Source organism: Heloderma suspectum, chromosome 16 (assembly GCF_057233095.1).
Source record: "Heloderma suspectum isolate Gila_16-S chromosome 16, 16-S_ref, whole genome shotgun sequence".
Taxonomy (NCBI): domain Eukaryota; kingdom Metazoa; phylum Chordata; class Lepidosauria; order Squamata; family Helodermatidae; genus Heloderma; species Heloderma suspectum.
Window position 1 is genome coordinate 3,671,349 of NC_139473.1, and position 27,909 is coordinate 3,699,257.

Consider the following 27,909-nt stretch of genomic DNA (forward strand, 5'->3'; position numbering starts at 1 on the left):
TGTATAGGATTCTGCCCTTAATGCTGCCTAGCCTGCCCTTAATTCTCTTCACCATGATTTCTGAAAGGCGCTGTTTGATGTCCCCTACCACTTCGGTAATGTTTGACAATCTTCCACCTCTATGAGGACTAGAAGCCTATGTCGGATACTCGACCAGTGTATGTTTGTACAAACCCAGGCAGCCTAATTGAGATGCGAGCTGTGCTGGCAATTAACTGCAAAAGACTGCAAGAAAAGCAACAAGACAGGGGCTTGTCTCAAGGGCTTTGCACTGTTCATCTCCTGCCACATGGTCTGTTCCATTAACATGGTGGTTTTTGCTGACTTCCTCTTTCATCTCTACTTGTCAGAGGGTGGGAGAGCAAAACTTGCGTTTTCAGGAAGAAATTGGTTTGCCAAGGGGTGTTTCCGTTTGTTGCGTCTTTTCCGCCCAAATGTGGGTTTTCTCTTGAGGTCTTGTGATAAACATGAGAAGCTGAGCCACAGGCAGTATTTTAAAACATGAAGATGAAATCTTATAGTCAAGGAGCCTTATGACTCTTTTCCTCCACCTCAGACAGGCACCGGTTAAATTATCAGATGTTCTAGTGTCTCCAGACCACGGAATGATGCCCACATCATCTATCAAGGCCTCTAATACTGTTTTCATTTCTTTTTCCGTGGGAACTCTAACCACTCCCTTTGGCTTTTCTCTGGAGCTGTAATATTTACATCGCTGTGTGATCTGACAGTTTCAGGATCTGCAAATCTTCTTTTCCACATCGGGTTGAACAATAAGCAGCACCCTGGAGAAAATCCAGATCTTCGGTTTGGGTGGATTTGCTGAACACCGAGTTTGGGTTTTACCCCCCTTTTTCTTTCATTTTGTTTTTACAGAACTAGCAGCATTTGAAGCCCCAGCGATGGAGGGCTTGTAAAAGCAAAAGATTGACCTTTGGTCTTCTGGCTAGCTGTTGAAATTGGTCTTTTAATCTGCTCAGCAGGATATTGGGCGCCTCTGCATTAAGAAAGGGTGAACCCCATCTGCAAAGTAAGTACATCACTAACTCATTATCTCATTCTTCTCTTCTGTCTCTCTTCCTGTCTGTCTTATACGAAATGTGCGGAGCTTAATTTAAGCCAGGCCATGGTCCCGGAGCCTATGGGATCCATTTTAAATGCCATATCTGTGGCCAGGAATGCTTGGACCAAGAATCAAGGCAAGGGTACTTCTGAGCATGGGCAGAATGCACTTCTCATGCCACTGAGTGACCCCAGTCATAACCCTCCCCCAAACATAACTGGGATTAGGGAGGAATGGGCAACCTTAGCCATGGTTGATGGGAGCTGTAGGCCAAAACATCTGATGGGACACAAATTGCCTACCTCTGGATTAGGGAGTGGTCCAGCATTTCTTTCTGGATGGTTTTCTCTTTTCTTTTAACAGAATAATTGCTGCTGACATAGGTTGAGTTTCAGAGGCTCATTTGGCATGATGGTGCAGCAATGGGGGTGGGGGAACCGTACCAGTTGGTTTTCTGCCTGTTGTGCAGTAGAAAACGGTTGGTAACCTTATCTCACTCTCTCCATCTCATATACAGACACATGTAACTCTTCTGTGCAAATCCACCAGTATGGTTTGCTTGCCATGGATGGGTGCTTGATTTCTAAAGTGATCGATGCCAGGGTTCAAATAATCTTTGCTGGCCTGGTTTATAGGGTTGCCAGCTTTTGAACTGGCCCCCAGAAGTGGTCCATTTGACACCAGTCTGACCTGCAGCAATGAGCAAGTGACCATGTTTAACTCTATGCCATAAAAAGTGGATGATTTCCGTAAATCAAGCGAGAACAGAAGCCTAGGTTGTTTCTCTTCCCCCCCCCTTTTTTTTAAACAGTTGGAAACCCTTACCTTGAAATCCTCTTTTCTCCTTCCCCCCCACCCCCAAATTTAAGATGTGCACAGCCTGGTTTGGGGTACTTAGGAGTGAGGGAACATCACTCTGTATATGCTCAGAGACACTATTTGTATATATTTAAAACAGAGGTTCTTCTTGTGTTCTTATAAGGCGGTTAGATAAATTCCTGAAGGAGAAGGCTATCAGTGGCTATTAGTCCTGATGGCTATGTGTTACCTCCAGTATCAGAGGCAGTATGCCTATGTACACCAGTTGCTGGGGAACATGGGCAGGAGGGTGCTGTTACACTTGTGTCCTGCTTGTGGGTTCCCTGGCAACAGATGGTTGGCCACTGTGTGAACAGAAAGCTGGACTAGATGGACCCTTGGTCTGATCCAGCAGGGCTCTTCTTCTTAAAGCACTTTTATCCCAGTCCTTTGCCAAAAAGGCTCCCATACAATCAGTCCCTGCCCACAGGCTTAAAATCTAAAAAAAGGCATGATACAAAAGGAAAAAGGGATTGTGAGGGAAGAGGAAAGGAGCAAACTGACTTTCAATAGGGCTGGTGGAATGGCTCTACATCCCATCTCCCTCACCTGTTCAGTCTGCTGTTCAGGTACTGGTAACTGTGGATGGGCCATAGTTCTTAGGGTTCTTTGTCTTTAAACCAGAATTGGGCAGGACAGGCCTTCAAATAGAGGATGGTCCTGTGTATAAGAGAACACATGGCCACTCTATTGTAACCCCTTTGGGGCAAGGATCCATCCGCTCATTCTTTGTACAGCTCCATGTATGGTGTACATCATCATCATCATCATCATCATCATCACAACAACAAAAACAACCACCACCACATGATAAAGGTGTTTTACTTCTTGTGATTTAGGACTGGGCCCTGGGGCAGTTTAAAAAGGCTGTAATGGAACCTAAGCTCTAATGAAGCAATGGCTAGGATTGAAATTCAAACTCTCCAACCCTGCTTTCTTTGCAAAGCTGCAGTTATCTCTAACAGCTCCACTCCTTTGACAGCATACATTTCAAATTATGGTATTATTATTATTATTACATTTTTATACTGCCCAAAAGCCAAGGCTCTTTGGGCAGTTCGCAACAATTAAAAACCATAAAAACAACACAATAAAACCTAATATAAGACTTTAAAAGTTTAAAAGTAGCATATAAAAACAAAGTAAAACCCAACAGCAGTTACAACCCAGGAAAAGGTGCGTTTTTAGGAGGCACTTGAAAGATGTCACATTTTCTGTCTCGTGAACTGCACGGGGCAGGGTTTTACAGATACAATTTATTTGAAGTATTTTTATCCCATTCCTCAACCAAAACTTCCTGAAGCAGTTTACAAACCATCAGTTAAACAAGACAGTCCCTACCCGCAGGCTTACAATCTACAGTGATGCAACACGCAAGGAAAAAGCGGCTGGGAGGGAAGAGGAAAAAACCGATGTCGTTTTTCAGCAGGGCAGGCACTGCTCCCCCTCTCATTTTCCTCTGTTGCAGCCTGCTGGAATAGCTGGTGATGGTGACAGCTGCGGGAAGATTTTAAGAATGCATATATTGCCCTTCAACATAAAATATTTTCAGGGTGCCTTATGACTACGTGAGTGGCAACAGTGAGCTGAGGGTGGGCCTATAATTCTTCCTCTTGGCCTGACTGTGTGCCATATTTGGGGTCAAGGTAACATTCCCTCCCTTTCCCCCACATTTGGCTACTGATCCAAGTAAGCTCCAATACAGTTTGGCTTACTTTTTTGAGACACCTAGAGCTATACATCCCTGGTCAACACATAATTTTGTCTGTGGATTTGAGATGGGAGTGGTGGATATCAGACTATGATTTCTGCTTCCCCTCACCGTGTCAGCTGGCCCTATTCTCTTCCTTGCCCCTTTTCACCTAAAGGTTGTCAACTAGGTGGGCAGGTGCCCTAGCCTGGGTGGCAGTGGCATTAGCAGTAGCATTCAGTTGCATATTGGTGTACTTCTCTCTTAATTTGATGGGTAGAGCATCTCAGTTGGCCTGAAGACTTACTTAGCATTTCTCCCATCTGTTGTCTTGTCATAAACCTTACAATGGCCCTGTAAGGGAGATCAGAATTATCCTTCCCTCTAATAGTGAACTCAGATAATGAGTGGTGACAGGACTGGAGCCCAATTGGGGCCAACAAGAACCAAGAGGGGAGATATCAGTGTGCTTGGGGAAAGCCCAAGGTTTGTAGAACTATAAAAAAAAAAATATTAAGGGGTCCCCCCACCCAACACCCAATTAGGATTGAGGATGCTTGATGCTCACCGTATGTTTAGTCTCAGTTGGAAAAGAAAGCAGAAAACTGGAGAACCAGGGAGGCAATAGCCATCTTTTTGGTTGGCTGTGAGCCTCTAACCAGAAACGCTCCCTTTAGGGAGTGGGGATATGCTACAACATTTTCTTGTAGGGTGCCACTTGTTATCCTTATACTGCAGAAGATTAGAGACTTTCATGAGGCGCCCAATAAGTTAATGAGAGAAGCAAGAACCAAGGAGTTCCAGATTCATAACTTGCAGCACATTCCAAAGTGCATTTACTCAGATCTAAATCCCATTGTGTGCAATATGGCTTATTCCCAAGGAAGTGTGTATACGAGTGCAGCCCTGCAGCAATCCTATGTATGTTTACAAAAGTCAGTTTCATTGTGTTCATAGGGTGGAGGGACCCAGAGACAGACCTCCAATGAAGTTCTTAATATCTGCATAGGCTTGTGTTGTATAGGCAGGCCTTGAGCTATTTGAGGATCTGTATATTACATCTTCTGTCCTTGGCAGTGAAGTTTCAGCCTCCTGACCCCCAGATGTGCCAGATGTTTCCCCTGTAGATATTTCTCTGTGTTCCTAAGGGCTAGAAACTTGGTCATATTGTTTTTGTCACAATTCACCATTCCACCTGTGCCCTGAAGTCGTATTCAATCTTATTTGCCATACATAACCAGTTCTTCTCATGGTGCTCTGTTCTCCTGCCAGCATCATTGAGCAGATGATGCAGAAGAGGAATCGGATATTAGAGACGTATGACGGCACCACAGACGATGCAGAGGCAGATGGGGCGGACGAAGAGATATGGCCCCTGGACACCTCCTTCCAACGGGAGAGACGACCTTCCCCAAAGATTAAGATTAACCTTGTTGCACTGGGACTTGCAGAGTAAGCAGCTGCCTTAAAGAGCCAAGCCATTGTTCTGTGTGCTACCATGTTCCCCAAATTTCTGATATGTCACGATTCCCACCCCCCGCAATTTAAATGGAAAGAAGAGTTTATTTATTCCTGTCAATGTTTACATGTCGCTTTGCAGTCCTGTAGACACTGCCCCCCACCCCAAAGTGGCACACAAATATAAAGAAGCAAAAGTAAGGGGGCTATCCTATGCATTTTTAGACAGAAAAAAGTATCACAACTCCCAGCATACCCCAGCCAGCCAAGCTGGGAATTGTAGGACTTCTTCTAAACATTTATGGGATTGCATCTTATGTTTAAAAAGAAACAACTAGCTTAGGGTGCTTCCAAGCAAGGCTTTTATCATGCCATTTTGCTTTTCTTCCACAGTCCAAATGACCCAACCCGCTTCAACAGGGACCGTCTCTTTGGTGCCATCACGAGGGGGAATCCAGATGAGTTGGAAGGCCTGGAGGACTATTTGAGAAGAACCAACAAATTTCTCACCGACTCTGAATATACGGGTAGATGCAGGTTCTTCTTTCCTCCAAAGTGCAACCTGTCAGCAGCACTGTCTTTCCTTTCTTAAATTTTCTTTGGAGTAAGAATAGGCAGGGTTTCAGGCTTCACAGAACTGTTTGTAGCATAGCTGAGGACCACCAGAGTGTATTGAATAGATTGTGGAGTTTGGCAATATAATAAAAATTAGGCAGCGGTATGGTTTTCTAGGGCAAGTTGTGCTGTTTATGCCTCTCCTAAGACTTAGTTATGCGCAGTAAGAGCTTTAGGCCACAATCCTTTGCATGTTTAGGCAGAAAAAAGTCCTACAACTCCCAGCATTCCCCAGCCAGACATGCTTCCTATGTTCCTAGCACAGTGACTGTACTTCAGGGGGTAGAGCAATTTCACATGCTCCCTAAGCTATTTATAGGCTCCCCAAAACCTGGTGTAACCAAATTCCACATGATAATCACCTGAAACTGAGTCCCGTTCAGTCTAATCCAGCCTGTCCTCCAAATGTTTTGGACTACAACTGCTATCAGTCCTGGCCACCATGCCAATGGTTGGGGATGATGGGGAGTTGTAGTCCAAAACATCCGGAGGGCACTGCCTCAGAGAAAGCTGGTCTGTTCTAAGTGGCAGTGGGTGTTCAAGGTCTCCGGCAGAGGGAGTTCCCCCCCAGCCCCGCTAGGAATCCATTAAGAGGAGATTGAAACTGGGACCTTGCTTTATGCCAGCTGTCTCCAACCTGGTACTCTCCAGATGTTTTGGACCTCAACTCCCATCATCCCTAGCCAATATGGCCAATGGTCAGGGATGCTCAGAGTTGTAGTCCAAAACATCTGGAGGGCACCAGGTTGTTGAATGCAACAGCTGGATGCTTTCTCTGGGGAGGAAATTAACATATTCCCCCTCGCCCAGTACAAAACAAATAAAAAATTCTGCATAGCATATAGAGACCATATGGGCAAAATTTGTATTCCTCTATTGCCAGAGTCGTGGTTTGCATCCAATGTCAGTCCTCCTTAGAATAGACCCATTGAAATTAATGGGACTTAAGTTAAACTAGTCTTTGGATATAACCCAGTGACGGTAATGGTGTAGCTTTCCTCAAAACTTTCTCTTCCAGATGGCAAAACAGGGAAAACTTGCCTAATGAAGGCCCTTCTGAATTTAAAAAACGGGGTGAACCCCACTATCCCGTTGCTGTTGGAAATAGACAAGCGGACTGGGAATTCGCCGCGGCTAATCAATGCTGCATGCAGCGGTTACTATGAAGGTGAGAATTCCCAGGTGGTGGTGGTGGGGCGACATCTTTAAACTCTTCCACCGGTGTATAAGATAGAGTTCGGCAGATCTCTGGGTCAAGTGGCATCAGCCAAAAAGATACAAAAGAGGACAGTGATTTGCATAAACGTCACATAGGCTCGTATGTAGGTATAGATGCAAACTTCAAAAATAATGACTGTCATTTAAACAGAAATGTGATAAATCTCAGCCGAGCAGGGACGACTGTGACCAGGTGTGACCCGTGTGGCATGCCTTCTCAGCCTGCTGTCCAGGTTCAAATGGTTAATGGGCAGCTTTGAGGGTCCCAGGCCTTCCTTTCTTAGTGTTCTTTATCTTTCAGCCAGACTTGGGACTGAACAATCTTTCGACAAAAGCAGCCTCCCTCAGCCTCGTGCTCTTCAGATGTGTTGGATTACAATCCCATCACCCCCGCCTGCCCTGTGTAATCCAACATGTCGGGAAGGGAAGGCTGCTGTAAGGAAAACAAACACCTCCTTCTAAAGTCAGCAAACACTCTTTTAAAAATAAATAAATGGTTGCAAGTAGCTTGGAACTCACTGCCTTCTGCTAGTGACATGCTCTTTGTTATTGTCCTCAGTCAGCAGGTTTTCCTTTGGACTGCCTTCCCCAACCTGATGCTTTCCAGATGTGTTGGACTACAACTCCCAGCATGCTTGGGGAAGTAAATGTCTCATTTCTCAAGCTGCTGGTGGGATTTGTGTGTGGTGCTACATGTTAGCCCCATATTAAACTTCTGCAGCAATGGCTTTCTCCTGTGCTGATTTTCTTTTTTCCCAGGCCACACGGCACTTCACATTGCCATTGAGAAGAGGAATCTAGATTTAATTAAGCTCCTGGTGGAAAATGATGCCAATGTCCATGCCAGGGCGTGTGGCGCCTTCTTTCATCAGCAGAGGAAACGGGTGTGCTTCTACTTTGGTATGCAGACATTCCAATTGCAAGTGTGATTCCACCAGGCCTTGAATTCATAATACCGTTTTTAAAATGCTTTGTGCTTCTAAGAGACCCTGGATATCACTTTTTTCCCCCAGCATTGATCTTTCTTTCTTTAATTTATATCCCGCTTCCCCCCACTAAAATTGCACTCAAGGTGGCTAACAACAAACATAGGAAGCTGCCCTATACTGAGTCATACCCTTGGTCCATCTCGACCAGTGCTGTCAATGTGATAGGCAGCAGCTCTCCAGGGTTTCCGGCAGGAGTTTTTCCAGCCCTACTTGGAGATGCTGAGAATTGAACCTGGGACCTTCTGCATGCAAAGGAAGGGCTCTGCCCCTGAGCTATGGCCCTTCCCCTCAAGATAAATTAAGATTCCAGTCCTCATGGTTCTAAATAATTGGCTGATTTAAATAGGAACATAGGTAGCTGCCTTATATTGAGCCAGACTGTTGGGCCTTCTAGCTCAGTATTGTCTACCCTCACTGGCAGCAGTGGCTCCACAGTATTTCAGGCAGGTTTCTTTCTTAACTCTACCTGGAGATGCCGGAGTTTGAACCTGGGCCTTCTGCTTGCAAAGCAGGGGCTCTGCCACTGAGCTACACCCTCTCCTTGGATAAAACCTGGATAACATCCAGGTTAGAAACAAAATTTTAATTAAGACGTAACATACATGTTGTCATTGGCTTTTATAGCTGTTTCTAGTATGGTCCTACTGTTTTATTGCATTTTATTGTGCTGTTAATATTATATCAGTTTTATGTGTTTTGTTGTTGTACTCTGCCTTGGGAAGGCTTCTGCCCTGAAAGGCAGCCAAGAAATATTTTAAATAAATAATGCAAACAAATAAATTAAAAACACAATTAAAAACACAACAATAAAAGAAGCGAACAGCACCAACTAATTACAACCACCTTCAGCACCAGATCAGCTAATATACCAAAGGTCTGCCTAAATAGAAATGTCTTTGCCTGCTGGCGGAAGGACAACAGAATGTGGCGGGAAGGCAACCTAGCCTCCCTTGGCAGGGAGTTCCAGAGTTCTATCTTTGTCTCCTCCAGGCGAGCTCCCCCTCTCCTTAGCTGCATGCACCAACCAGCCAGATGTACTCAGGTATCTTTTGGATAACCCTCACCAGAAAGCCAGCCTGGGAGAACAGGATTCTTTGGGGAACACAGTCTTCCATGCATTAGTGATGGTGGCTAACGATACAGAGAAGAACACGGAGCTGGTGATCAGGATGTACGATAAGCTCTTGATGGAAGGTGCCAAGATTGACCCAACATTGAAATTGGAGGAAATAGTCAACAAGCAAAGGTTAACCCCTTTGAAACTGGCGGTCAAGACTGGCAAAGTAGAGGTAAACCAGCGTGGATCTCTTCTTCCAGTGCATTTGGCTGACGTCCTCCAGAGTTCGGTTGATTCTAGAGTTACTCTAGAGCAGAGATGGGAAAGAGTTGCACTTGGTTCATTTTTCATCTATGAGCTTTCCAAAATTGTGCAAATTTTCTCATATACAAGACAGAAAGAACTTGACATTTTAAAAAAAATTAAAATGCAAGAGAAAGCAAAACTGGCATTTTCATCCATCCCTTCTCTAGAGCGGAGATAATTTAAAAAATGTAAATTTTGGGACTGCCAATTTGAAATGTTGAACACTTCTATTTGAAATCTGACTTTGCCCTATACGGCTGTTTGCCTCTGCCAGCTTATTTGTAGAACAAATTATACAAAATAAAGAGAAATCCTGCAGGTCTGCTTAACCTAGGAATTGTGGGGACGGGCGGAGTATGTGAGCAATACGTTCATCGTTTCTGCTTTTAATTAACCATGTGATGTGCAAACCTGGAAACCTGTGTTGTTTATGGGTTAAACAACCTAGAGTTAGCCCAACAACAAACCATAGGTAATTGTTGGGTTAACTTTGTGTTGTTTAACCCATGAAAACCCAGAACTCTGTGTTGTTTATGTCATGAAACAACCCAGGAACGGGGTTACGGGGTGTTCCTGGGTTGTTCATTGAAAGTAGAAATAATGAGTGCACGGGAGGCAGTGCGCTCCCTGCTTTGCTTGTCCCCAGCAATTCCTGGATTAAATAACCCAAGAATTGCCATTGTGATGCACAAACCAGTCTCTTCTTGTTATCTTTACAGCAAACCTACAAAGTCAGTCAGTTGTAGTATTTCCCCATATTGCAGATGGGAGGCTGAGATTGACTTACCTAAGGCAAATTAGTGAATTCTTAACAGAGAGATGAGTTTTGAAGGCGGGGGGCTTCCCAGTTTCATAGACTGGCTATTAAATAACCCAAGCTCCAGCACTGTATTGGAAGGTAAGGCCCAAAGAGTGATCCCTGTTGTCTTCCCTAGATCTTCAAGCACATTATTCGTCGGGAGATCAAAGACCCCAGGTTGTGTCACCTGTCACGCAAGTTCACCGAATGGACGTATGGACCGGTCCATGTTTCCCTCTATGATTTGTCTGCCATTGATAGCTACGAGGAAAACTCTGTGCTGGAAATCCTTGCCTACAGCAGCGACACCCCAGTGAGTCATCAAACAGAACAACTTGACAGCTTGGGAATCAACACTTCACCGTTTCTTCCACTGTGGCATTCGCACTTCCGGAGTTCCCTCTGCAGGGAGGGTCGCCTGGTGCCATCCTTGTTTCCTTTTCAGCACTGGGCAAGCCCCACTCCCCACCACCCCTAAAAAAATGCCCAGGCCTTTTAGCAGTGGAGGCTGGTGGCTCCGGTGTCAGTGGGGCGATGAATCTGCTCCAGATTTTAGTCAGACCTCTAAACTAGCTATCCAGGGTGCTTCTGAGCATGTGCAGTTTTGCACTTTAAACTCACTTAAATCATAGCACCATGACTACAGAAATAAAATGGAGTTTGCTTCTGCTACCCTGATGCCCACATCACCTGCCACTCTCTGGGGGTCATTTGGGGGAGGATGGATGCAGGGCCCTGGACTTGCACGGGGAAGTCATGACATTTTGAATTGACGTGTTTCCTTTCTTTTTTACTCTTCTATGCTCAGAACCGGTACAAAATGGTGGTTTTGGAGCCTGTGAACCGGCTGCTTGAACAAAAATGGGACTCCTTCGCTGCCAAGAGATTTGGCATCAGTTTTTGGTCGTACCTGGCATTCATGCTTGTCTTCACAGCCATTGCTTACAACAGGCCTCTGGATGGGAAAGTAAGAGCCACTTTGGGGGGGGGGGAGGTGAGGGGGGGAGGGACAGTTTTTATGGTCTACAACACCGTTCCCCAACCTGACACCCTCCAGATGTGTTGGACTACAACTCCCATCATTCTCACCAACATGGTGGGGATAATGGATGTTCTATCCATACAACTACTCCCATTTCAACCAGCCCGATGCATTCAGATCACCAGAAGAGACCTTTCTCTGTGTCCTATCTATAAGAATACATTTCCCATCTACAAAAGTGTGGAGTCCTTTCTCAGTGGTAGCTCCTTGATTCAAAGTACTTGCTCACGGGAGGCATGCCTGGAACCAATGATGTATTCGTTTCGGTGCCAGGTTAACCCCTTTTCCATTTGCCCAGGCATATTAAATTCAAATTTGTATTTTTATTTGAGGTTTTTGGCTGGTTGACATAGCTTTTATGCCTCTCAGTTTTACTGTTTAGTTTTTGCTTGCTTTTTGTTTTTATCACTGTATTGGATATTTTATTTCTGTGTATACCACCCTGAAATCCCTTTTTTTCTTTTCGGATAAAGGGGCATGGTCGGTAAATATTTAAAATAAATAAATTTAAAAATTTATTTAAAGACGGCACAATGCATGCCGAAGACAGATTGTTGCCATGTTGCTAAAATCGTAGTTTCCTCCCAGTTATGAAAATACTACTACACTAAATTTACCATTTGTGATCCTTAAATGGTGACCCAAATCTGCCATATCAGATGGGCTGCCTCACCCTGCCTAATTGTAGGGCCGGCCCTGGACCAGTGACGGCTGGTGGCTCTGATTTCAGTGGGGTTGTGCATCCATTCTGGGTTTCAGTCAGAACCAGCCAGAATTCTTTCTTCATCTTACTCAGTTCTTCTCCCCTCCTGCTTTTTTGTGTGTCTTCACAGCCTCCTTTTCCAGTTTCTCTTTCTGTTTGGGAAATACTGAGACTTATTGGCCAGGTCATCGTCTTAATTGGAGGCATTTATCTCTTCATTACTCAGGTATATGACACATTCCCATTGCTTCGCTTGCTACAGTTTAGCATGCGGTTGATAATCTGTCTACACCAGAGGTAGGCAACACTGAGCCTAGAGGCCCCTGGACACCTTTCTTGCCACCCATGAAGGTGCCCTATCCCTCCCACGTTTTAAAAGAAAAAATATGTATTCATTTATTTATTATTTTTACATTTCTGTACTGCCCAATAGCTGAAGCTCTCTGGGCAGTTAACAACAATTAAAACTACAAAATACAGCATAAGGTACATTATACAAATTTAAAAGCATAAAACTATAGTTTAAAATTAACACATATTCTTACCAGCAGCTGTGAAATACATTTCTGTTGGTTCTGAAAACTGTAGGTTCAAAGGAGTTATTCAGTGCATTCAGACTCAGCCCCAATGTCTGCCTTATACTCAGTCTTTTAGGAAGTTACTTGTCTTTGGCTGCACTGCCTATGGCAGCCATTTTGTGGTGGTGCCCAGGACAGTTTCTCAAATTGCCAAATGTGCCCCTGGTTGCCTGCCCTGGTCTACTCTGTCTTAGAAGACTGGAGACAGAAATATCCAGCACTGTGTGTATGATGTGATGCCACAGAAAGCCAGCAGAAAGTAGGACTGTTTGCAGAATTCACCTTTTGGGGGAATCTCTCCTTTCATTAAAAAAAAAACCCCTACAAGTTTCTAGTCCTTAAGGTTTCACAGAATCTAGTGTTTGCCAAAGAGGCTGCAACAGCCAGCATAGTTGCCATAGCTAGCAAAACCAGAATAAAACTAGTGGAAACAGCCAACTAAATTATATCAATTGAGTGATGTGCTTAATTTACATCATTTATGCAGCTTGCAGAACTGTGTTTCACCTGGTGCAGAGTTCAGAGTACTCATCAATTTGAAAGCAGTTTGAGAAAGCCATCACTTCCCATAGCAGACACTAGGGCTGACATTTTTAATTGATTAAATAGCAATCAAAAGAAGAAGAGTTTTGTATAGTGCTTGCAAGTGTTTTAAAGCATTTCATATGTATTTGCACAAACGCTGGGAAACCACCCAATGATCAGTGGTTGGGAGAAATGGCTATCTGGGAAACCCCAGACGGCTGGATTTGGCACTCAGACCCCAGGTACTGCATCCCTGGTCTATATGGTGCATGATTAATCAGGCAGCAGGTATATATTCAAAAATACGCACATATATAAACTTTCACACACCTCTGTGTGTGTGTGTGTGTGTGTGTGTGTGTAGATAGATAGATATAGAATTTTTAATACAACTTAAAAAACCCACTGATGGCAACCACCATCTTGCCATGATAGTGACGTGGGGGAACGTTTCTTCTAAGATGGTACGATGTCATGCCTGATACAGAAGATGCTCTTTTCCCCCTTTGGAACTTGTATCTACTCACATGCAGATCTAATCACCTACAACATGCACGACTGATTGGCTGAGATTTCTTTAATCAGGTGACAGCTTTAACCGACAGTTGGGGGATGCACATTTCTGTGGTCCCAACATATATGATCAAATAGGTTCTGCAGGTTTTTGAAGTGCCATGCAAGCCTGCTAGACCTGTTTCCCAAAGCATGCACACACCATGGACAGTGATTCCTCATTTTTAAAAATCACCTTTAACTCCCTGCAAAAACCTTGTCATGTGTCTCCTGCCTACAGGGCTGGCAAGCAAACTTGTAAATCTGCCCCCAGCTGGTAACCCGTTTCCTACTAATTTATTTCTGCACCATAGGTGGTTCAACCTGCTGTTCTAACAGTTTTCTTATTCATTCGCTTAGAGTCTTTACCTGTGGAAGAGGCGCCAATCCTTGCAAAGTCTACTCACTGATGACTGCATTCAGATTTTTCTGTACGTTGTGCAGGCGGGGAAGTGTGTGTGTGTGTGTGTGTGAGAGAGAGAGAGAGAGAACAGGCTTGTGGGGGTCTGGAGAATGCTGGAGGTGTCCAATCACAGCTGTACTAAAATCTTGGATTCTCCATTATTCTAGGAGTTCTTACTTCAATCCTGAGGGAGCATTTTGTTGGAAAGTCTGATATGACATACAGCAGAGTTGCCTTATATACATAAAGCGTGGCAACACAGCATTTAGTATTAGAGGCAATAAACGCAGGCTAGAGCCAGTTTAGAAGACGTTCAAATCATCTTACCTTATTAGTGCTTTCATACACATCGCCAGAGAAGGCGATCTAACACTCTTTAACTACACGCACCCCCTAATGCTGGGTATGTGAGTGTAAGTGAGCAAAGGCATGCAATATAGTTACTTGCTTCCTTTCTGGAAAGAGTGCGTGCTGCTTGTTACAGAATCAGGAGAAGAAGAAAGAGGAAGGGGAGGGAGCAGGAAAAAAGAACTGAAAAGACAACAAGTGGGATGAACAAGATAAGTGGCTGTTGATGCAACACATTCTCTATCGCCCCCTAGATCTGGAAGCATGCAGAGTTGTTCCCATTATCCAACACATTTAAATGGTGGCTTCTTCCATGAAAACACAGAAATGTCCTGTACAGATGCTGAGTTTGTTTGTTTGTTTGTTTATTTATTTAATGCGACTTTCAATCACCCCTCCACTCAATGGGCAGTATCGAATAGGGGTGCTTAGCGCACTCCCCAGCACCAGTTCACCCATGCTAGCCCCACCGGCCCCTGTGTGTGTCTGTTCCGGGGGTCTGTTACCCCCAGAAGCGCAATTTTGCTGCCACCCTAGCACGTGTGGCAGCAAAGTTGCGCTTCTGGGGGTAACAGTGTTTTCATTGGTTCCGGGGCTTGCCCTGGAAGTGTGACTTTGCTGCCACACACGCACCGGGGCCAGTGAAGTGTGCTCAGCGCCCCTACTGGATACTGCCCAGTGAGTGGGATTTACAATAAAACCACAAGAAAGAATAAAATGCAACCACCGTGAAAAGGCTAAAAACAAAACAGATAAAATGCACATGTTACAATGAAGCAGGTGAACCATCTAAAATCAAGGCATTAATCACTGCAGCCTGGGTGGGTGAGTATAGTTTTTACCAGATGTCTGAAAACCAATTACAAGGGAGTCAAGCAAACCTCTGCAAGGTGCGAGTTTCACATTTCAATTTTTAAAGTCTCAAGTTCTTTCTCAGCTGCGAAGTACCTTGCGAATTTTGGTGAATTCTTATCGAAAACAAACTGAAACTACATCTTCATCCATCTGCACCGGCCAAATTCAATAGGTGCAGATATTCCCAGTGTGGGGAGGACCATGTTGTGCCTGTGTGCCATATAGCTGTGAAGCATGCCAAGAACAAAGAGGTGGCTACCCTAAATCAGCGCCACAAACAGGTGTGAATACACAGGGATTCAAACCCACACTTTTAAGAGCTAAGCACTCAAAGCCCCGAGTCTGGATGGATGAATCTGCCAGGTTCAGTTTCTCCTATATCTGACTTCTTTTAAATTTCAAGTTCCTTCTGTTGCAAAGATGAAGATATTCATGAATTTTGGTACATTCTGACCCAAAATGAGGCCAAATTCTCACCCTAGTCATGGCTACACAAAAGGCCCTATCTGGCATCTTCTACACAGAAGGTGATTTCTCTGGCTTACCTGCAAAAGGCTGTGATGTCTCCATCTTTTCTCTACATTCTATAACTGTCTTTGCTTCCCTTCACCCTCCCATTCCTACAGGTTGGTGCAGTCATTTGCCCTGCTGCTTTCGGTGCTAATGTACTTCGTGGGGTTGGAAGAATACGTGCCTTTGATGGTTTTCTCCCTGCTCCTGGGCTGGGTGAACTTGCTGTATTACACCCGAGGTTTCCAGCAGACAGGGATTTATATTGTGATGATACAGAAGGTTGGCATTAAGACAAATTCAGTACCTTGCTTCTGAAAACATTGCACCTCTGACTTGGTAATCTTGCCTCCGGCCCTCACCCTGCCCCAAATCTCAACTACATGTAGCAGGGGATGGGCTAGGCAGTGGCTACTTTCCACTCTTGTTGAGTGTACAAGCAATCCTAGCTTACAGGGAAGTGTCACCACCAGGTGATCTTGTGCCTTTAAAAAGCAACATATCAGCCCAAAATTCAAGAGTGGCTATCTCCCCCCACATATTTTCCCCACACGAAAAATGGAAAAGGTTTTGGGGTGGGAATGGAATGGAATACCCTGCTTTGAGCTCTTTACAGTACCTTGGAGGATGGCATTAATAACTTCTGTCCTGCTCACCTTGCCAGGCTATCCTGAGGGACCTTCTGCGTTTCCTCATCGTCTACGTGATCTTCCTCTTTGGCTTTGCAACAGGTGAGTTTCTCCTTATCCCAACAGGGAGGGCCAGAAAGGGTAGCAAAATCTTACCCTCTTAAAGGTAAGTCAAGAATCTCAGAAGCTGCTGGATGGAGTTGAGGAATGAATAACCAGCCAGCCCAGGAGGGAATGATTGAGCAGAAATACTAAAACTGAGAGCAAGAGGAGGAAGCAAGAGTCAGGGATGCAGAGAGGTGGGGAAGTATTTTATAAGTAATTACAGTCAACAGGACCTAGTCAAACAAGGAGGGAAAGTTATTGCATTCCTTTGGCCTTCTTGTCTGCCTGCTATGGAAACAGGACTAGATAGTAATTTGGGGCTCAATCCTATGCAGGTTTAGACAGAAAAAAGTCCTACAATCCACAACAAACCCCAGCCACCATGTGTGTGTGAGAGAGAGCTTTTTCATTGTTGCTATTCTTATACAATTGGGAGTCAGAAATCCTTGGTGATCTACTGTAAATGGCCAGTAGATCTACTTTCTGCCCAGCCCTGCCTTAAAATGAAGAGGGGTTGTTGTTGTTTTAAAAAACAACAGTTTTTGGTTTGTTTATTTTTTGAATTTCCACTCATTTCAGCCCTCGTCATCCTCACTGGTGAGGCTCCCCAGTCAGCACAGAATGGGTCTCTCCCCATCAGAGATGGTGATAAAAATGAAGCCGTGTATCCTGGGATGTTCAAGGCTTCCCTGGCCCTCTTCAGGTTCACCATTGGGATGGGCGACCTGGAGTTTCATGAGCACGTGAAGTTCAAGTACTTTGAGATGGCCATGCTCCTCCTCTTCGTGGTCCTGACGTACATCCTTCTGCTGAACATGCTGATCGCCCTGATGAGTGAGACAGTCACCAATGTCTCTGGATACAGCCAAAGCATCTGGAAGCTCCAGGCGAGTCTGACACGAGGCTGCCTCCTCCTCCACCCTGGCGGGGGCTTAATTTGGACCAGGACCAAGTTACAGGCCAGGAGAGAAATGGGGGAGACAGTAGTCTGGATTGCATTTAAATGCCAATGCACCTAATTTTTTATTTGTTTACTCATTTTATTATCACATTTATATCCCGCCTTTTCCCCTCCTGCAAGGAACCTAAGGTGGCTTATGGGGCCCTCCTCCTCTCCGTGTTTTCCTCACAGCACCCCTGTGTGGTAGGTTATGCTCAAGGTTGGTGACTGGCCCAAGTCACCCAGTCAGCTTCATGGCTGAGTGGCAACTGGAACCCCAGATCTCTTGAGTCCCAGTCCAGCACTCGAGTCACTACACCGCACTGGCTCTTTCAAACCAATAAGAGAACCAAAGCTCAGTTATCTTTTGAAATTCGCACTTCTCCGAATTTTGCAGTGGAGTCCCCCAGTCAAAATATATGTACAAAAATGTGACTATTAAGGGGAAATGCATGCAAAAAGACATATGTTAGCAACAATAACATTCCAAAATGCATTGTATTAGGAAAATTGCTTGCAAAAAATGGTGTATTAGGCAAACTTGCGTACAAAAATGCATGCATTTGAAGAAATGCACATAAAAACTCATGCCAACCAGTGCCAACTTAAAACAAAACCACATTTCTCAAACTTTGGGACAAACTTAATTTAAGATTGGGAGAATTCTCAAAGTTCAGGATGAACCAAACTTAAGACTGGCAAAAAAGAGAAATGGAGGGAGACTGAAGCTGACAGAGTCATCTGCCCATTGGCTAAGTGCTCTACCAGAAAACCCATCTGTGGTGTAATTACCAGAACTGATGCTCTGGAGATACAGGCAAGGTGGGCCACACATAGATGAGTCCAGTGGTGTAGTGGTAAATGTTGAAGCGCAGGCTCTCATAATGACAGCCCCCCTAGCCACACCCCAAAGGTGAGTTCAAACATGCGGGTAGCTGTGTGGATCCATACCAACAGACCAGTTCTTGCAGTTTTCATCTCCGCCAGGAGCAGGTCTTTTGTAAAGTGAATGGGTCTTAATTGCCCATTCAAGGCCAAGCCACCCCATGCTACTTTACGTTACAACAGGAATTGCTCACAACTACATACTGTTGCTGGGAAAATCCATTTCCCCCCAGCTACTGTGAGGATTGCAGCTAAGCTCAGAGGGAACAGGGAAGTCGGAGCGGGGCATCCGATGACGTCAGCGTCCCTGCTAATTAAAAAGTGCTGGTGGTGTGTCCCTGTGAGTGCTGGCTCTGCTACATCTCTTTTCAAGTCAGTAAGCAGGTAGCTTAGTCCAATGATAGTTGGATCATCTCTCTAGAGACAAGTAGCTTAGACCGGCTCTTCCGCACTTGACAGCTGCTGAGTAAATGAGGTAAATTTTCTCCTTCCAGCTAGCTGGATTGTTTGCACCAAGTGGGCAGAGGCAGGCTAGTGCTCTCAGCCTCTGGATTGGCTCTGCCCACCCATGCTGGCAGGAAGAACTATTAAAGGCTTCCTGTTGTCTGGGCAATAACAATCTTCTTTCTTGGCTGTGGGATGTTTCAGTTTGCCCCTCGACACTGACTCTGCTCCTCGACACTGACTCCTGGCTCCACCCCTCGACACTGACTCCTGGCTCCACCCCTCGACACTGACTCCTGGCTCCGCCCCTCGACACTGACTCCCAGTTCTGAGTCCCCCATCACAAGCATAACTCCTTGTTCCCAGTTCAATGCCTCTCTCTGACAGCCCTGACATGGAGAAACACAGAGGAGGGTCTCCCCTAGATCCAAGATGATGGGAAGGTAATTGTGGAATGTGAACATGTGCATGTAAATATAGTATTTTCATATATTGTATTTGCAGAGAGCTATTGCTATTCTGGAGATAGAGAAAAACTGGTTTTGGTGTTGGAAGAAGACACCAAGATCTGGCAGCTTCCTGTCTATTGGCTCAGAAGAAAGGAAAGATGAGAGATGGTTTCTCCGGTAAGTTAGGCCATGCCCCACACTAGTGCAAATCCATAGAGCAGTTCAGTGCAATCTTATGCAACAGCCGAGGCTGGTCATACATTTTCATTTCTTACTTATTAATAGAGCACCATCTATGTACACAAGGCTTAACCAAGAATGAGGGGACAGATCCCTGCCCCGATGCACTTACAATCTAGAAACAGTCACAAGGGAGGCAGCAGATACAGTGGTAAACAGGGGGGAAATGTCAGACAATACCCACCAAGACATTTTTCTGCCTGAGGTGAACGACAAAACGGCAACCCCTCATTCCATGTACAAAACCCGATCAGAGAGGCAGTTGAATCTTGCTTCATTGCTGGCTGTCTCTCCCGTACCTGAGAGCAACAAGATAGATTAGGGATGTAGGGCAGGCTGTGTGGTACACACACAGCTCTTTCTTCCAAAACTTTTTCAACACTCCCCTCCCTCCATGATCTGCCACTTGACGCTGCCTAATGGTAGGGCCGGCCCTGTCAGTTATACACAATTAGGTTTAGTCACAGGAGGGAACGGAGACATACTCCTGAGGAAAGCCCAAAGCAGCTAACAACAAACACACGGAAAACAATTAATACACAATGTCAGAATAACAAATATAACAAAACAGAGTTGCCCCCCTGCCTCCCAGGAAGAACATGATGGCAACAGGGGAGAACAAACTGGTCCTATATATCAGACAGAGAAGGAAAAGCTGCAGGGATCTTGTTTAGCCCTCCCCTGCCAGAAAGAACACCTATATGAACTTTGAAAGTAAGAACCAGTGCCTGAGTTTTGCTTTTATTTTTCCTCCTCCCTTCCAATCCCTTTTCCTTTTGCATCATGGCTTTTAGATTGTAAGCCCGAGAGCTGGGACTGTCTCATATTGATCTTTGTAAGCTGCCCTGGAACCCTTTTTTGGCTGAAGAGCAGGGTAAAAATGCTGTAAATACAACAAACAAACAAACAATATATCAAAATAGAAAACTAAAAAATCTAAGTTCATATCCCAGCTATATTGTCAACGCAACAAGCCTGTTAAATTCATTAACAATTAGCTCCATACCAGTTCCAAACAATAATATTAATTAAAATTAATTCAGTAAAGCATATTCATTTTGGTTAACAACCCAATAAATATACCACAGTCTTTACAAAACATGTAATAGCGATATTTCAAGGCCACCGAAATGGCAGTTCATCAGCATAATAACGATGCAGCAATTCACGCCCAGTAAAATTACATAAATAACAGGACAAACATGTGCTTGTCTCCTTGGAAATTAGTCTCATTGCATTCAGTAGGACTTATTCCCAGGTAACTGTGTATAGGATTGCAGGCTAAGCAATATATTGGGTGTATAGTAGCACACAACTGAGGAGTAGGATTCAGTCAGTTCATTGTAGCTTTTTTGTGTCTTTTCTAGAGTTGAAGAGGTAAACTGGGAGGACTGGAAGAAAGAGCTAGGAGTCCTCAATGAAGATCCTGTAGATTCCAACAACTCTCCACAAGGTAAAAAAAAAAAGCAATAGCCCACAGTCAGACTTATTTTTTAGTTCTGCCTTTAGAAACATTAATGCATAATTAGGCAGCCTCTGAGGGGTTATACGAAGTGCATTGGAAATCACTGGGCAGCACTGAAGTGCCTTGCATAGCTTCCTCTTTTAATCTGCCACCAGGTGGTGACATTGCTTTGATCAGAAGCAGAATGCCGATTTTAATCCCAGAAGAAAATCTCACATCTGTCTATATGGCAGAGTGAGTTCTTCTGCTGGGAAAAAAGCTGGTGGGGCGGCGGGGACTTTAAAACAGTGTTTATATCATTGTGTCCACTTTCTATGCAGAGCAGATTTTCTGTCCTCACTGAGAAATCTTATGAGGAGAGCTGGAAGAAAATTTTCAAAATTCTTAGCCTCCAACACAAAACACTGAAGAGTCAGGGGTTCAAAACACACACACACACACACACACACACACACACACATCCGGCTGAACTATTTGTTCTTCTGTCCCAGGAATGGGCAACTTCCAGGCCACGGGTGTTCACCATTCAGCCTGCTAGCTTTTCTCCCTGACTCCACCTAATGGTCAGCACTGGAGAAAGGCTGCCTTTTTCTAGCACTAACAAGGGAAAGGCATTCATTTCATTTCATTTATTACATTTCTATACCACCTAATTACCAAAGTTATCTGGATGGCTTACAGAGATTAAATACCTTGAAAAATACAATATTGTACATAATATAAAAACAGTTTACATACAAACTGTTGTATGTAAACTGCGGGTGAACAATCCGCAGGTGAACAATCTTATTTTTTAAAAACCACGACACAAAAGGAAAGGGGATTGGAAGGGAGGAGGGGAAAAAAGCAAATTCAGGCACCAGATTCTTGGTTGCAAAATTGAGCAGGTCATGGAATTATGGGAGTTGCCATCCAACACATCTGGAGGGCACCTGGTTAGAGAAAGTTTATCTAGGCCAATACTTTGGCTAGCAGCAGCCCTGGTCCAGCATCTCAGCCAGTGGTCTTTCCCATTCCTTGCCATCCAATCCCTTTTTAACTGGAGGGGCTGGGGATTTGAACCCAGGACCTTTTCCATGCAGGGCATATGCTCAGCTCGACCCACTGAGTGGCGGTCTCTCCCCAGCTTGCCACTTTGGCACAGGCCAAGCTCTTCATGGTGTGCCCATCCCCTGTTGGACAGCCTTGATGGATCATTTTCTCCTTTTGCTCCTGTTCCAGAGGAGAAGCAATCGAGCTGGGTGTCATGGATGAGAGCCCGCCTGTCTATGCTGGAGGAGGAATAGTTGGCATAGCATGCCATCAGCAACTGAATGGGACGAAACCTCAAGGAGGATGTGAGCGATTGCTTAGCTGATGTGACCACCGCCTAGGGCTGAGTTCCCTACACTGTTTGAGCTCCATCACAACCATCATCTGACCACAACAGAAGTGAGAGACATCACTGCTAAGATGGCTACAGAGACAGTGACTCAGAAAAAATATGGGCTGTGCCTGTCCCAGGGCAGATGCGCTCAGAGGAAGAATCTAATTCAGAGTGTCCCATCCAACAAAGTTTTGGCCATTTAGTTGATCTCTGTAGATGAAATTCAGGCTCTTTCCTCAGCTTCTCTCCCACTGCGCATGAGCCTCCAAAGCTCCCTCTGTTTAACAAACACTAAATGGGCTTACCTCCACCACTTTTCTTCTTCCCGCACACATGTGCACATCAGCGTGTTCTCCAGATGTACTAGACTACAACTCCCATCAGCCCCAGTCAGCACAGCCGATAGTTGTGGATGATGGGTGCTACAGAGCAAAACATCTAGAGGATACCAGGTTCTCCTCTGTTCTCCTACTGCCTGGGTTCCACCATACGCCTCCAGGTACCCCACAGGTAGGGCATGGAAGCCATAGCCATTTTGTTGCTGTTGCTCCCCAGCAACCGGCGTTCCAGAGTAGGCTCCTCAAATGTGGAGGTTCCATTTAAATATCATGTCTAAAACCAGCTGAGGGATTGCATGTTTAAGTGCTTTCCCCTGTGAGAAGATAAGAGCTCAGTTGATCAGACCTGGGGCCCATCTAGCATCCGGCTTCCCACAGTAGCCAAGCCCATGTCTCAAGCCCACATGTTGGCCATTAAGGCAACCATCCTCTCCTGTTCAATGTAGCCCTCATGGCTAGTAGCCATGGATAGACCCTTCCTCCTCCTCCTCCTCAAATATGTCTAATCCCCTTTTAAAGCCATCCCAATTAATGGCCATCATCACACCTTGTGGTGGTGAGTTTCATAGTTTAATTTTGCCCTGGGTGAAGAAGCCCTTCCTTTTTGTCTGACCTGAATCTCCCACCGTTCAGCTTCATGGAATGACCCTGTTGGGTTCTCGTATTATGAGAGCAGGAGAAAATCCTCTCCCTTTCCAATTTCTCTGCCCAGTACATAATCTTACACAAATTATGATGCCCCCCCCCCCCTTACTAGGGTGGGTGCGGGATGGAGTCTCGTAGTGCATGACAGAGAGCATCAGCTGGTGATTAAGGGCAGAGCCTGGTGGATCCCAGGCAGAAATGAGCAAGGAAATTCAGCCTTTGTCAAATGGTCAGGTAGGTAGAGGTAGGTAAGTAAATGCATCAGGCATAGCAAGCTAAGTAATGGCAGAAGCCCTCTTGTGTGGAGGGAAGCTGAAACAGGACCATGGATAGCTCAGAGTTTGCTGGCGAGAGGTCTCTCCTCCTAGAAACTAGGGATGTCAGAGAAATCCTTAACGGATTCAAGTAAATTTGTGGACCGGTTTTGTACTTGGGGGGCTGTGTGTGTGCAAATGCTCATTTGTGCAAATGCTCATGTGTGCAAGTATGCATTAGCACAAGTGTGCATGTGCAAACAGGAATGCTGTTCTCACACAAAACTCCGATTCCATCAATGAATGGATGATGGAATTAAAGACGCCTGACCATCTATGAAACGCAGACGGAATGGATTTAACAAAATCAGTACATCCTTACTAGAAACACAAGAGGATGTTGTCTCAGCAGCAAGCTAGAGCCAACTGAAGCTTTATGTAGGCAGCGATGATGTGTAGTGTGGTTAGTTCCCCCTCCCCTCTGGAGGAGCTGGCTGGACTGTTAAAGGGCCCTCGCCTGATTCTGTTGTCTCAGGCTGCTGCCAAGGTGGAGAAATGGCGGTTCTGCTCGGGGTTCTTCCTCCAATGCAGAGGATAATAGCAGGGGTGTGTTCTGGCCCAGGGATCCCTGCATACAGGGCTGACTGTCCTCCCACTGGAAGAGCAGTCTGATCAGTCTTCTCCTGGACCCTGAAAAGGCCAAGGGTTGGCAGACACAACAAACACTCCGAAAACAAATAGAAAATGACTTGTCCCTTTGATTCTGGTCCCTTGCTAATGCCCTGAAAAGTACATCGAGTCAGGTTTCATTTGTATACCCCTTTCCTCCAATCACTGGCCTCAAAGAGGGTTTACACATGTAAACTTGCAACGATGTTCTATAGTAAACCTCAAGCCCATTGCAGAAAGAATCAAAGCTCACAAAATCACAGAACAATATTTCAAGAAGAACAGAAGGGAGGACGACTCTACCAGCAGTGCACCACACGCTGGCCAGGCTCTGCCCCTTGACCCGTTCAAAACCTGCATCTTGCTCTGACCCGTTGACCCAGGCCCTTTAAACCTCCCAACCTGGAAACCCTCTAATAATAGATGACTAGAGTAGGAGCCACTCCATCCTTTCCCAGGGTGCCTTTGTCTAACATATTGAAGGGAACTCTCGATTCCTTGCTGCGAAACAGAAGAAAAGTCTGGGAGAGCCTCACCGGAGTCGTCTGAATCTGATGTATGTGTTTTCTGAGGTGGGGAGTAGTAGGGAAAATTTCCTATCATTGTTTGCCTTTGTTCTTGTGGATACAGACTTGATATAAAATGGCAGCCTTTGTCAGAATCCAGTTCTCAGCTTGTGCATTGCCTGCTGTCTTCTACCAGGAAAGAGAATGATAGACAAATAAATTCAATCGGGCTTCCCACAGATTGTAATGCTCCTTCTTCATCAGCTGGTTTTGCAATCTGCCCATTCCTCCCCCCCCCCCCCGCCCACCATACATTCAGCATTTGCTAAATAAAGATCAGTGGACTGGTTTTTACATTAAATGAACAAAACTGTTGATCGTGTTGTGTGCCAGACGAGAACCTTTGTCTACTCTTTGCTTGGACAATCCATTGCAGCAAAAGCATAAGTGATACAAATTGTGTTTGAAGTGCCATAAATTATTCCATAGCTTATTTATTTTTACTGCTTTGCATACCTTTGTTCCCAAAGTGTGCAAACCCTGCAGTGACTTAACTGTCTTCAAGTTTGTCTCTGGGCCAAGATCAAAGTGCTGGTGATGACCTTCAAAGCCCTAAATGGCTTCCAGCCAGGACGTGTAAAGACTGGTAAGCATCCCAAGTAGACCACAGAAAGGAAAGAAATGTCTCAGGGTGCAAGGATTTTATTTGTGGAAAGCCCAACACATTTTGGCCTCTTTTTTTTTTATTTTTAAGGCCTTCTTCAAGGGGTTATAAAAACGTCTGGAGAGATTCTTGTAACAAAATATATCCTGCTGTAATTCACTGGTGACCCATATAAACCTGCCCACTTATTAAGTTATGCCAGAGATGATCTCCTTGGTATATCTCCAACATCTGAGTTGCATGGGAGAGGGTTGCACAAAGGCTGTAAAACTCCCCAATTTGCCTCCCTCCCTGCTGATCAAGTTGTTAGTTCTTATGCTGTCTGGAATTTAAGGGTGCAATCCGACACTCTGATTACAGCAGCGGTGTTGTACCTCATGCTCATGGGCCAAATCTGGCCTTCCAGCATTCCCCTTTCCCCCGACCATTGATTGTCTGGTGGTTTCCCAGCTTTTGTACCATTTTTCCCCATTCTCAAAGGGTGGAATGAATCTCCTAAGCCTCAGTTACTGGCAGGAAATGCTTTAAGCTAAAATATGCTGGTATTTTTGGCCTTATCACTTTGTCCACTCCCCTTTTGCATTTGGCCCCACCCACTATTGGAATGTGGCCCCGGAGGGCTCCTCTGGAATTGAATTCAGCTCTTGGGCTGAAAGAGGTTCAACACCCCTTTAATATAGTGATGGGGAAGGAACATCTCAATCTCCTAGTCGATTTCTGGGTGATTGGAAGTAAATTGGCAAGGATTTCTAACTCTCAATTGTTTAACAATAGCAGCAAAATAACTTTGCCCACCCTCCTAAAAAATACTGCTAGAATGAAGAACACTTAGGGTAAATAGGGGTGGATTTCTGTGAGCTCCACGCAGTTCTGATACCCAAAACAAGTCCCTAGAATTCTTGAATTCTTTTTTTAATTTATGTTCTTATTCATTTTTTAAACATACACAGTAATAACATTGTAAAGCAAAATGGTACATGTTGCACATAGTCTTAAACCCAACAAGGAGCTGCACAGTAGCCATTTTGTAATGTTTTCCTCCTTGATGGGTGGTAATTGGTATGTACTTGTTTTATTCAGGAGAATAATCCCTTCCAAAAACAACAACCCCAAATTGATTTGTAGGAGGATGCCATTCTTTGTGGTGTTTGTTTATGGCAATAAAAGAAAACTTATTTTTAAAAAATGAATCTTGCTGAATTACTCCTTTAATTTGACTACTGTGCACATTTAACTTTTCTGCCAGAACGATATTCCAGATTTTTAAAAACCTATCATATATCCTTAGAATTCTTCAATTCTAAGTGCATGTCTTTTGCACCAGATTCTGGTTGGTGGACATCCTGAATAGGATGTCGGAGAGATCCACAACAGATTCAAATGATTTCGGATTTCTATGAATCCAACCTGCAGATTCCACAGCGGAAAGGCTTTTTCCAAGTCACATGGATTCCATGGACTTGCAGACCAGTTTTTCACTTTTGGGAGGGATTTGTGCTAATACGCATCAGCATTAATTTGCACTTGCACTAATGCGAAGTAGCGCTAATGCACATTAGCGCAAGTAGAACGAAATTCTGGTTGTAAAAAATCTGATTCCGTCAATTAACAGACAATGGAATAAAAGATGCCTGACAATCCACAAAAGATAAATTTAACTAAATCTGGACATCCCTAATCTCGGAGTTTGAGTAAAAAGCAAAGCAGACTTAAAGTCTGCCACTCCTGCTTTAGGAAGTGGCTCTGATCCTTTTTTAATTGGAGATGCCAAGGACTGAACCTGGGACCGTCTGTGTGCAAAGCATTTGACTGTTGTATCTTTTACACTACGTGTCAGCAACTGGCAGCCCCTAGATCAAATATGCCCATCCTGTGGGTGCCATTTGCCCCCTTAATTGTCAAGCCAAAAAAAAAGAAAGAAAAATAGGTATGTGGATAGAACAGTATTTTGGGGCCTGCTCCAGCAAAACCACCTTCAGCTCTCTGAACGGAGCAAGAAATACATCGCCTGGGTTCATTTATACAGTACAGATGCAAATTCAAAAATAGTAGAAAGACAATAATCTCACCCTGGTGAGGAAGACTGGGTGTCATGGTCCAGGTGTCGTCTTCAGGTGTCCTAGGAATCATCTCCACTGGAACCATCTTCAGAGGAGGAGTTAGAGGGCTACTTGGCCCCTCAGAAGAACCTGGCACTATCCACGATGGTCTTGGACCCCCAGGGGTAATTCCTTCAGATCTGCCTCCTGGATAGGCAGATAACTCAGCTCCTGAGGCAGTGGAGGATTTGGGGCCACCACCTAGCCCCCAAGAACACCGACGCCTTAAGATCCATGATAGGATGGTGGCCAAGTGAGGGAGTGCTCTCTTACTGAAGAGGACTAACAAGTCGGGCTCTCCTCATAAGGGGGACATCTGACAAGCCTCAAATATGATGCGGCTGAGCCCTGGGCAGGGCTCAAGTCACTCTAGCTATATCAGTTCTCACTTGGAACTGGAGAGCTGCTGGATACAACATCTGATCTTCAACTCCAATCTCTGGTATCTTGTTTTCTCCCGGACCTTGCCATGCATTTGGACTTCCGTGCTACTGACCCCTGGACTCCTACCTGATGCTGCATTCTGCCTGTGCTCCTACTTGACTGATCTCCCAGCTGTTGACCTTGGCTGCACCCCAGATCTCTCTTGGGGAAAACACCTGACGTGCCTGGTAAAACTGTGCTTGACCACTTGCCTGCTAA

At 44.9% G+C, this 27,909-nt stretch overlaps 1 protein-coding gene across 2 annotated transcripts; it reads left to right on the forward strand.

Moving 5' to 3' along the window:
* The first annotated feature begins 450 nt into the window (after nt 1-450).
* Nucleotides 451-26,348, forward strand: LOC146334846 (transient receptor potential cation channel subfamily V member 2-like). 2 transcript variants are annotated; one of them, XM_084823104.1, is made up of 16 exons: nt 451-1,030; nt 4,884-5,063; nt 5,463-5,596; nt 6,703-6,852; nt 7,662-7,802; nt 8,882-9,180; nt 10,190-10,366; nt 10,862-11,020; nt 11,929-12,024; nt 13,814-13,884; nt 15,686-15,851; nt 16,234-16,300; nt 16,883-17,190; nt 19,077-19,198; nt 20,629-20,714; nt 21,948-26,348. In XM_084823104.1, the coding sequence occupies exons 2-16, from the start codon at nt 4,897-4,899 to the stop codon at nt 22,010-22,012; spliced, it is 2,208 nt and encodes a 735-aa protein (XP_084679230.1). In that variant the 5' UTR covers nt 451-1,030; nt 4,884-4,896; the 3' UTR covers nt 22,013-26,348. The 2 variants fall into 2 exon arrangements, with proteins under 2 accessions (XP_084679230.1, XP_084679229.1); XM_084823103.1 differs by lacking the exon at nt 451-1,030 and having other exon boundaries at nt 4,771-5,063.
* The last annotated feature ends 1,561 nt before the right edge of the window (nt 26,349-27,909 follow it).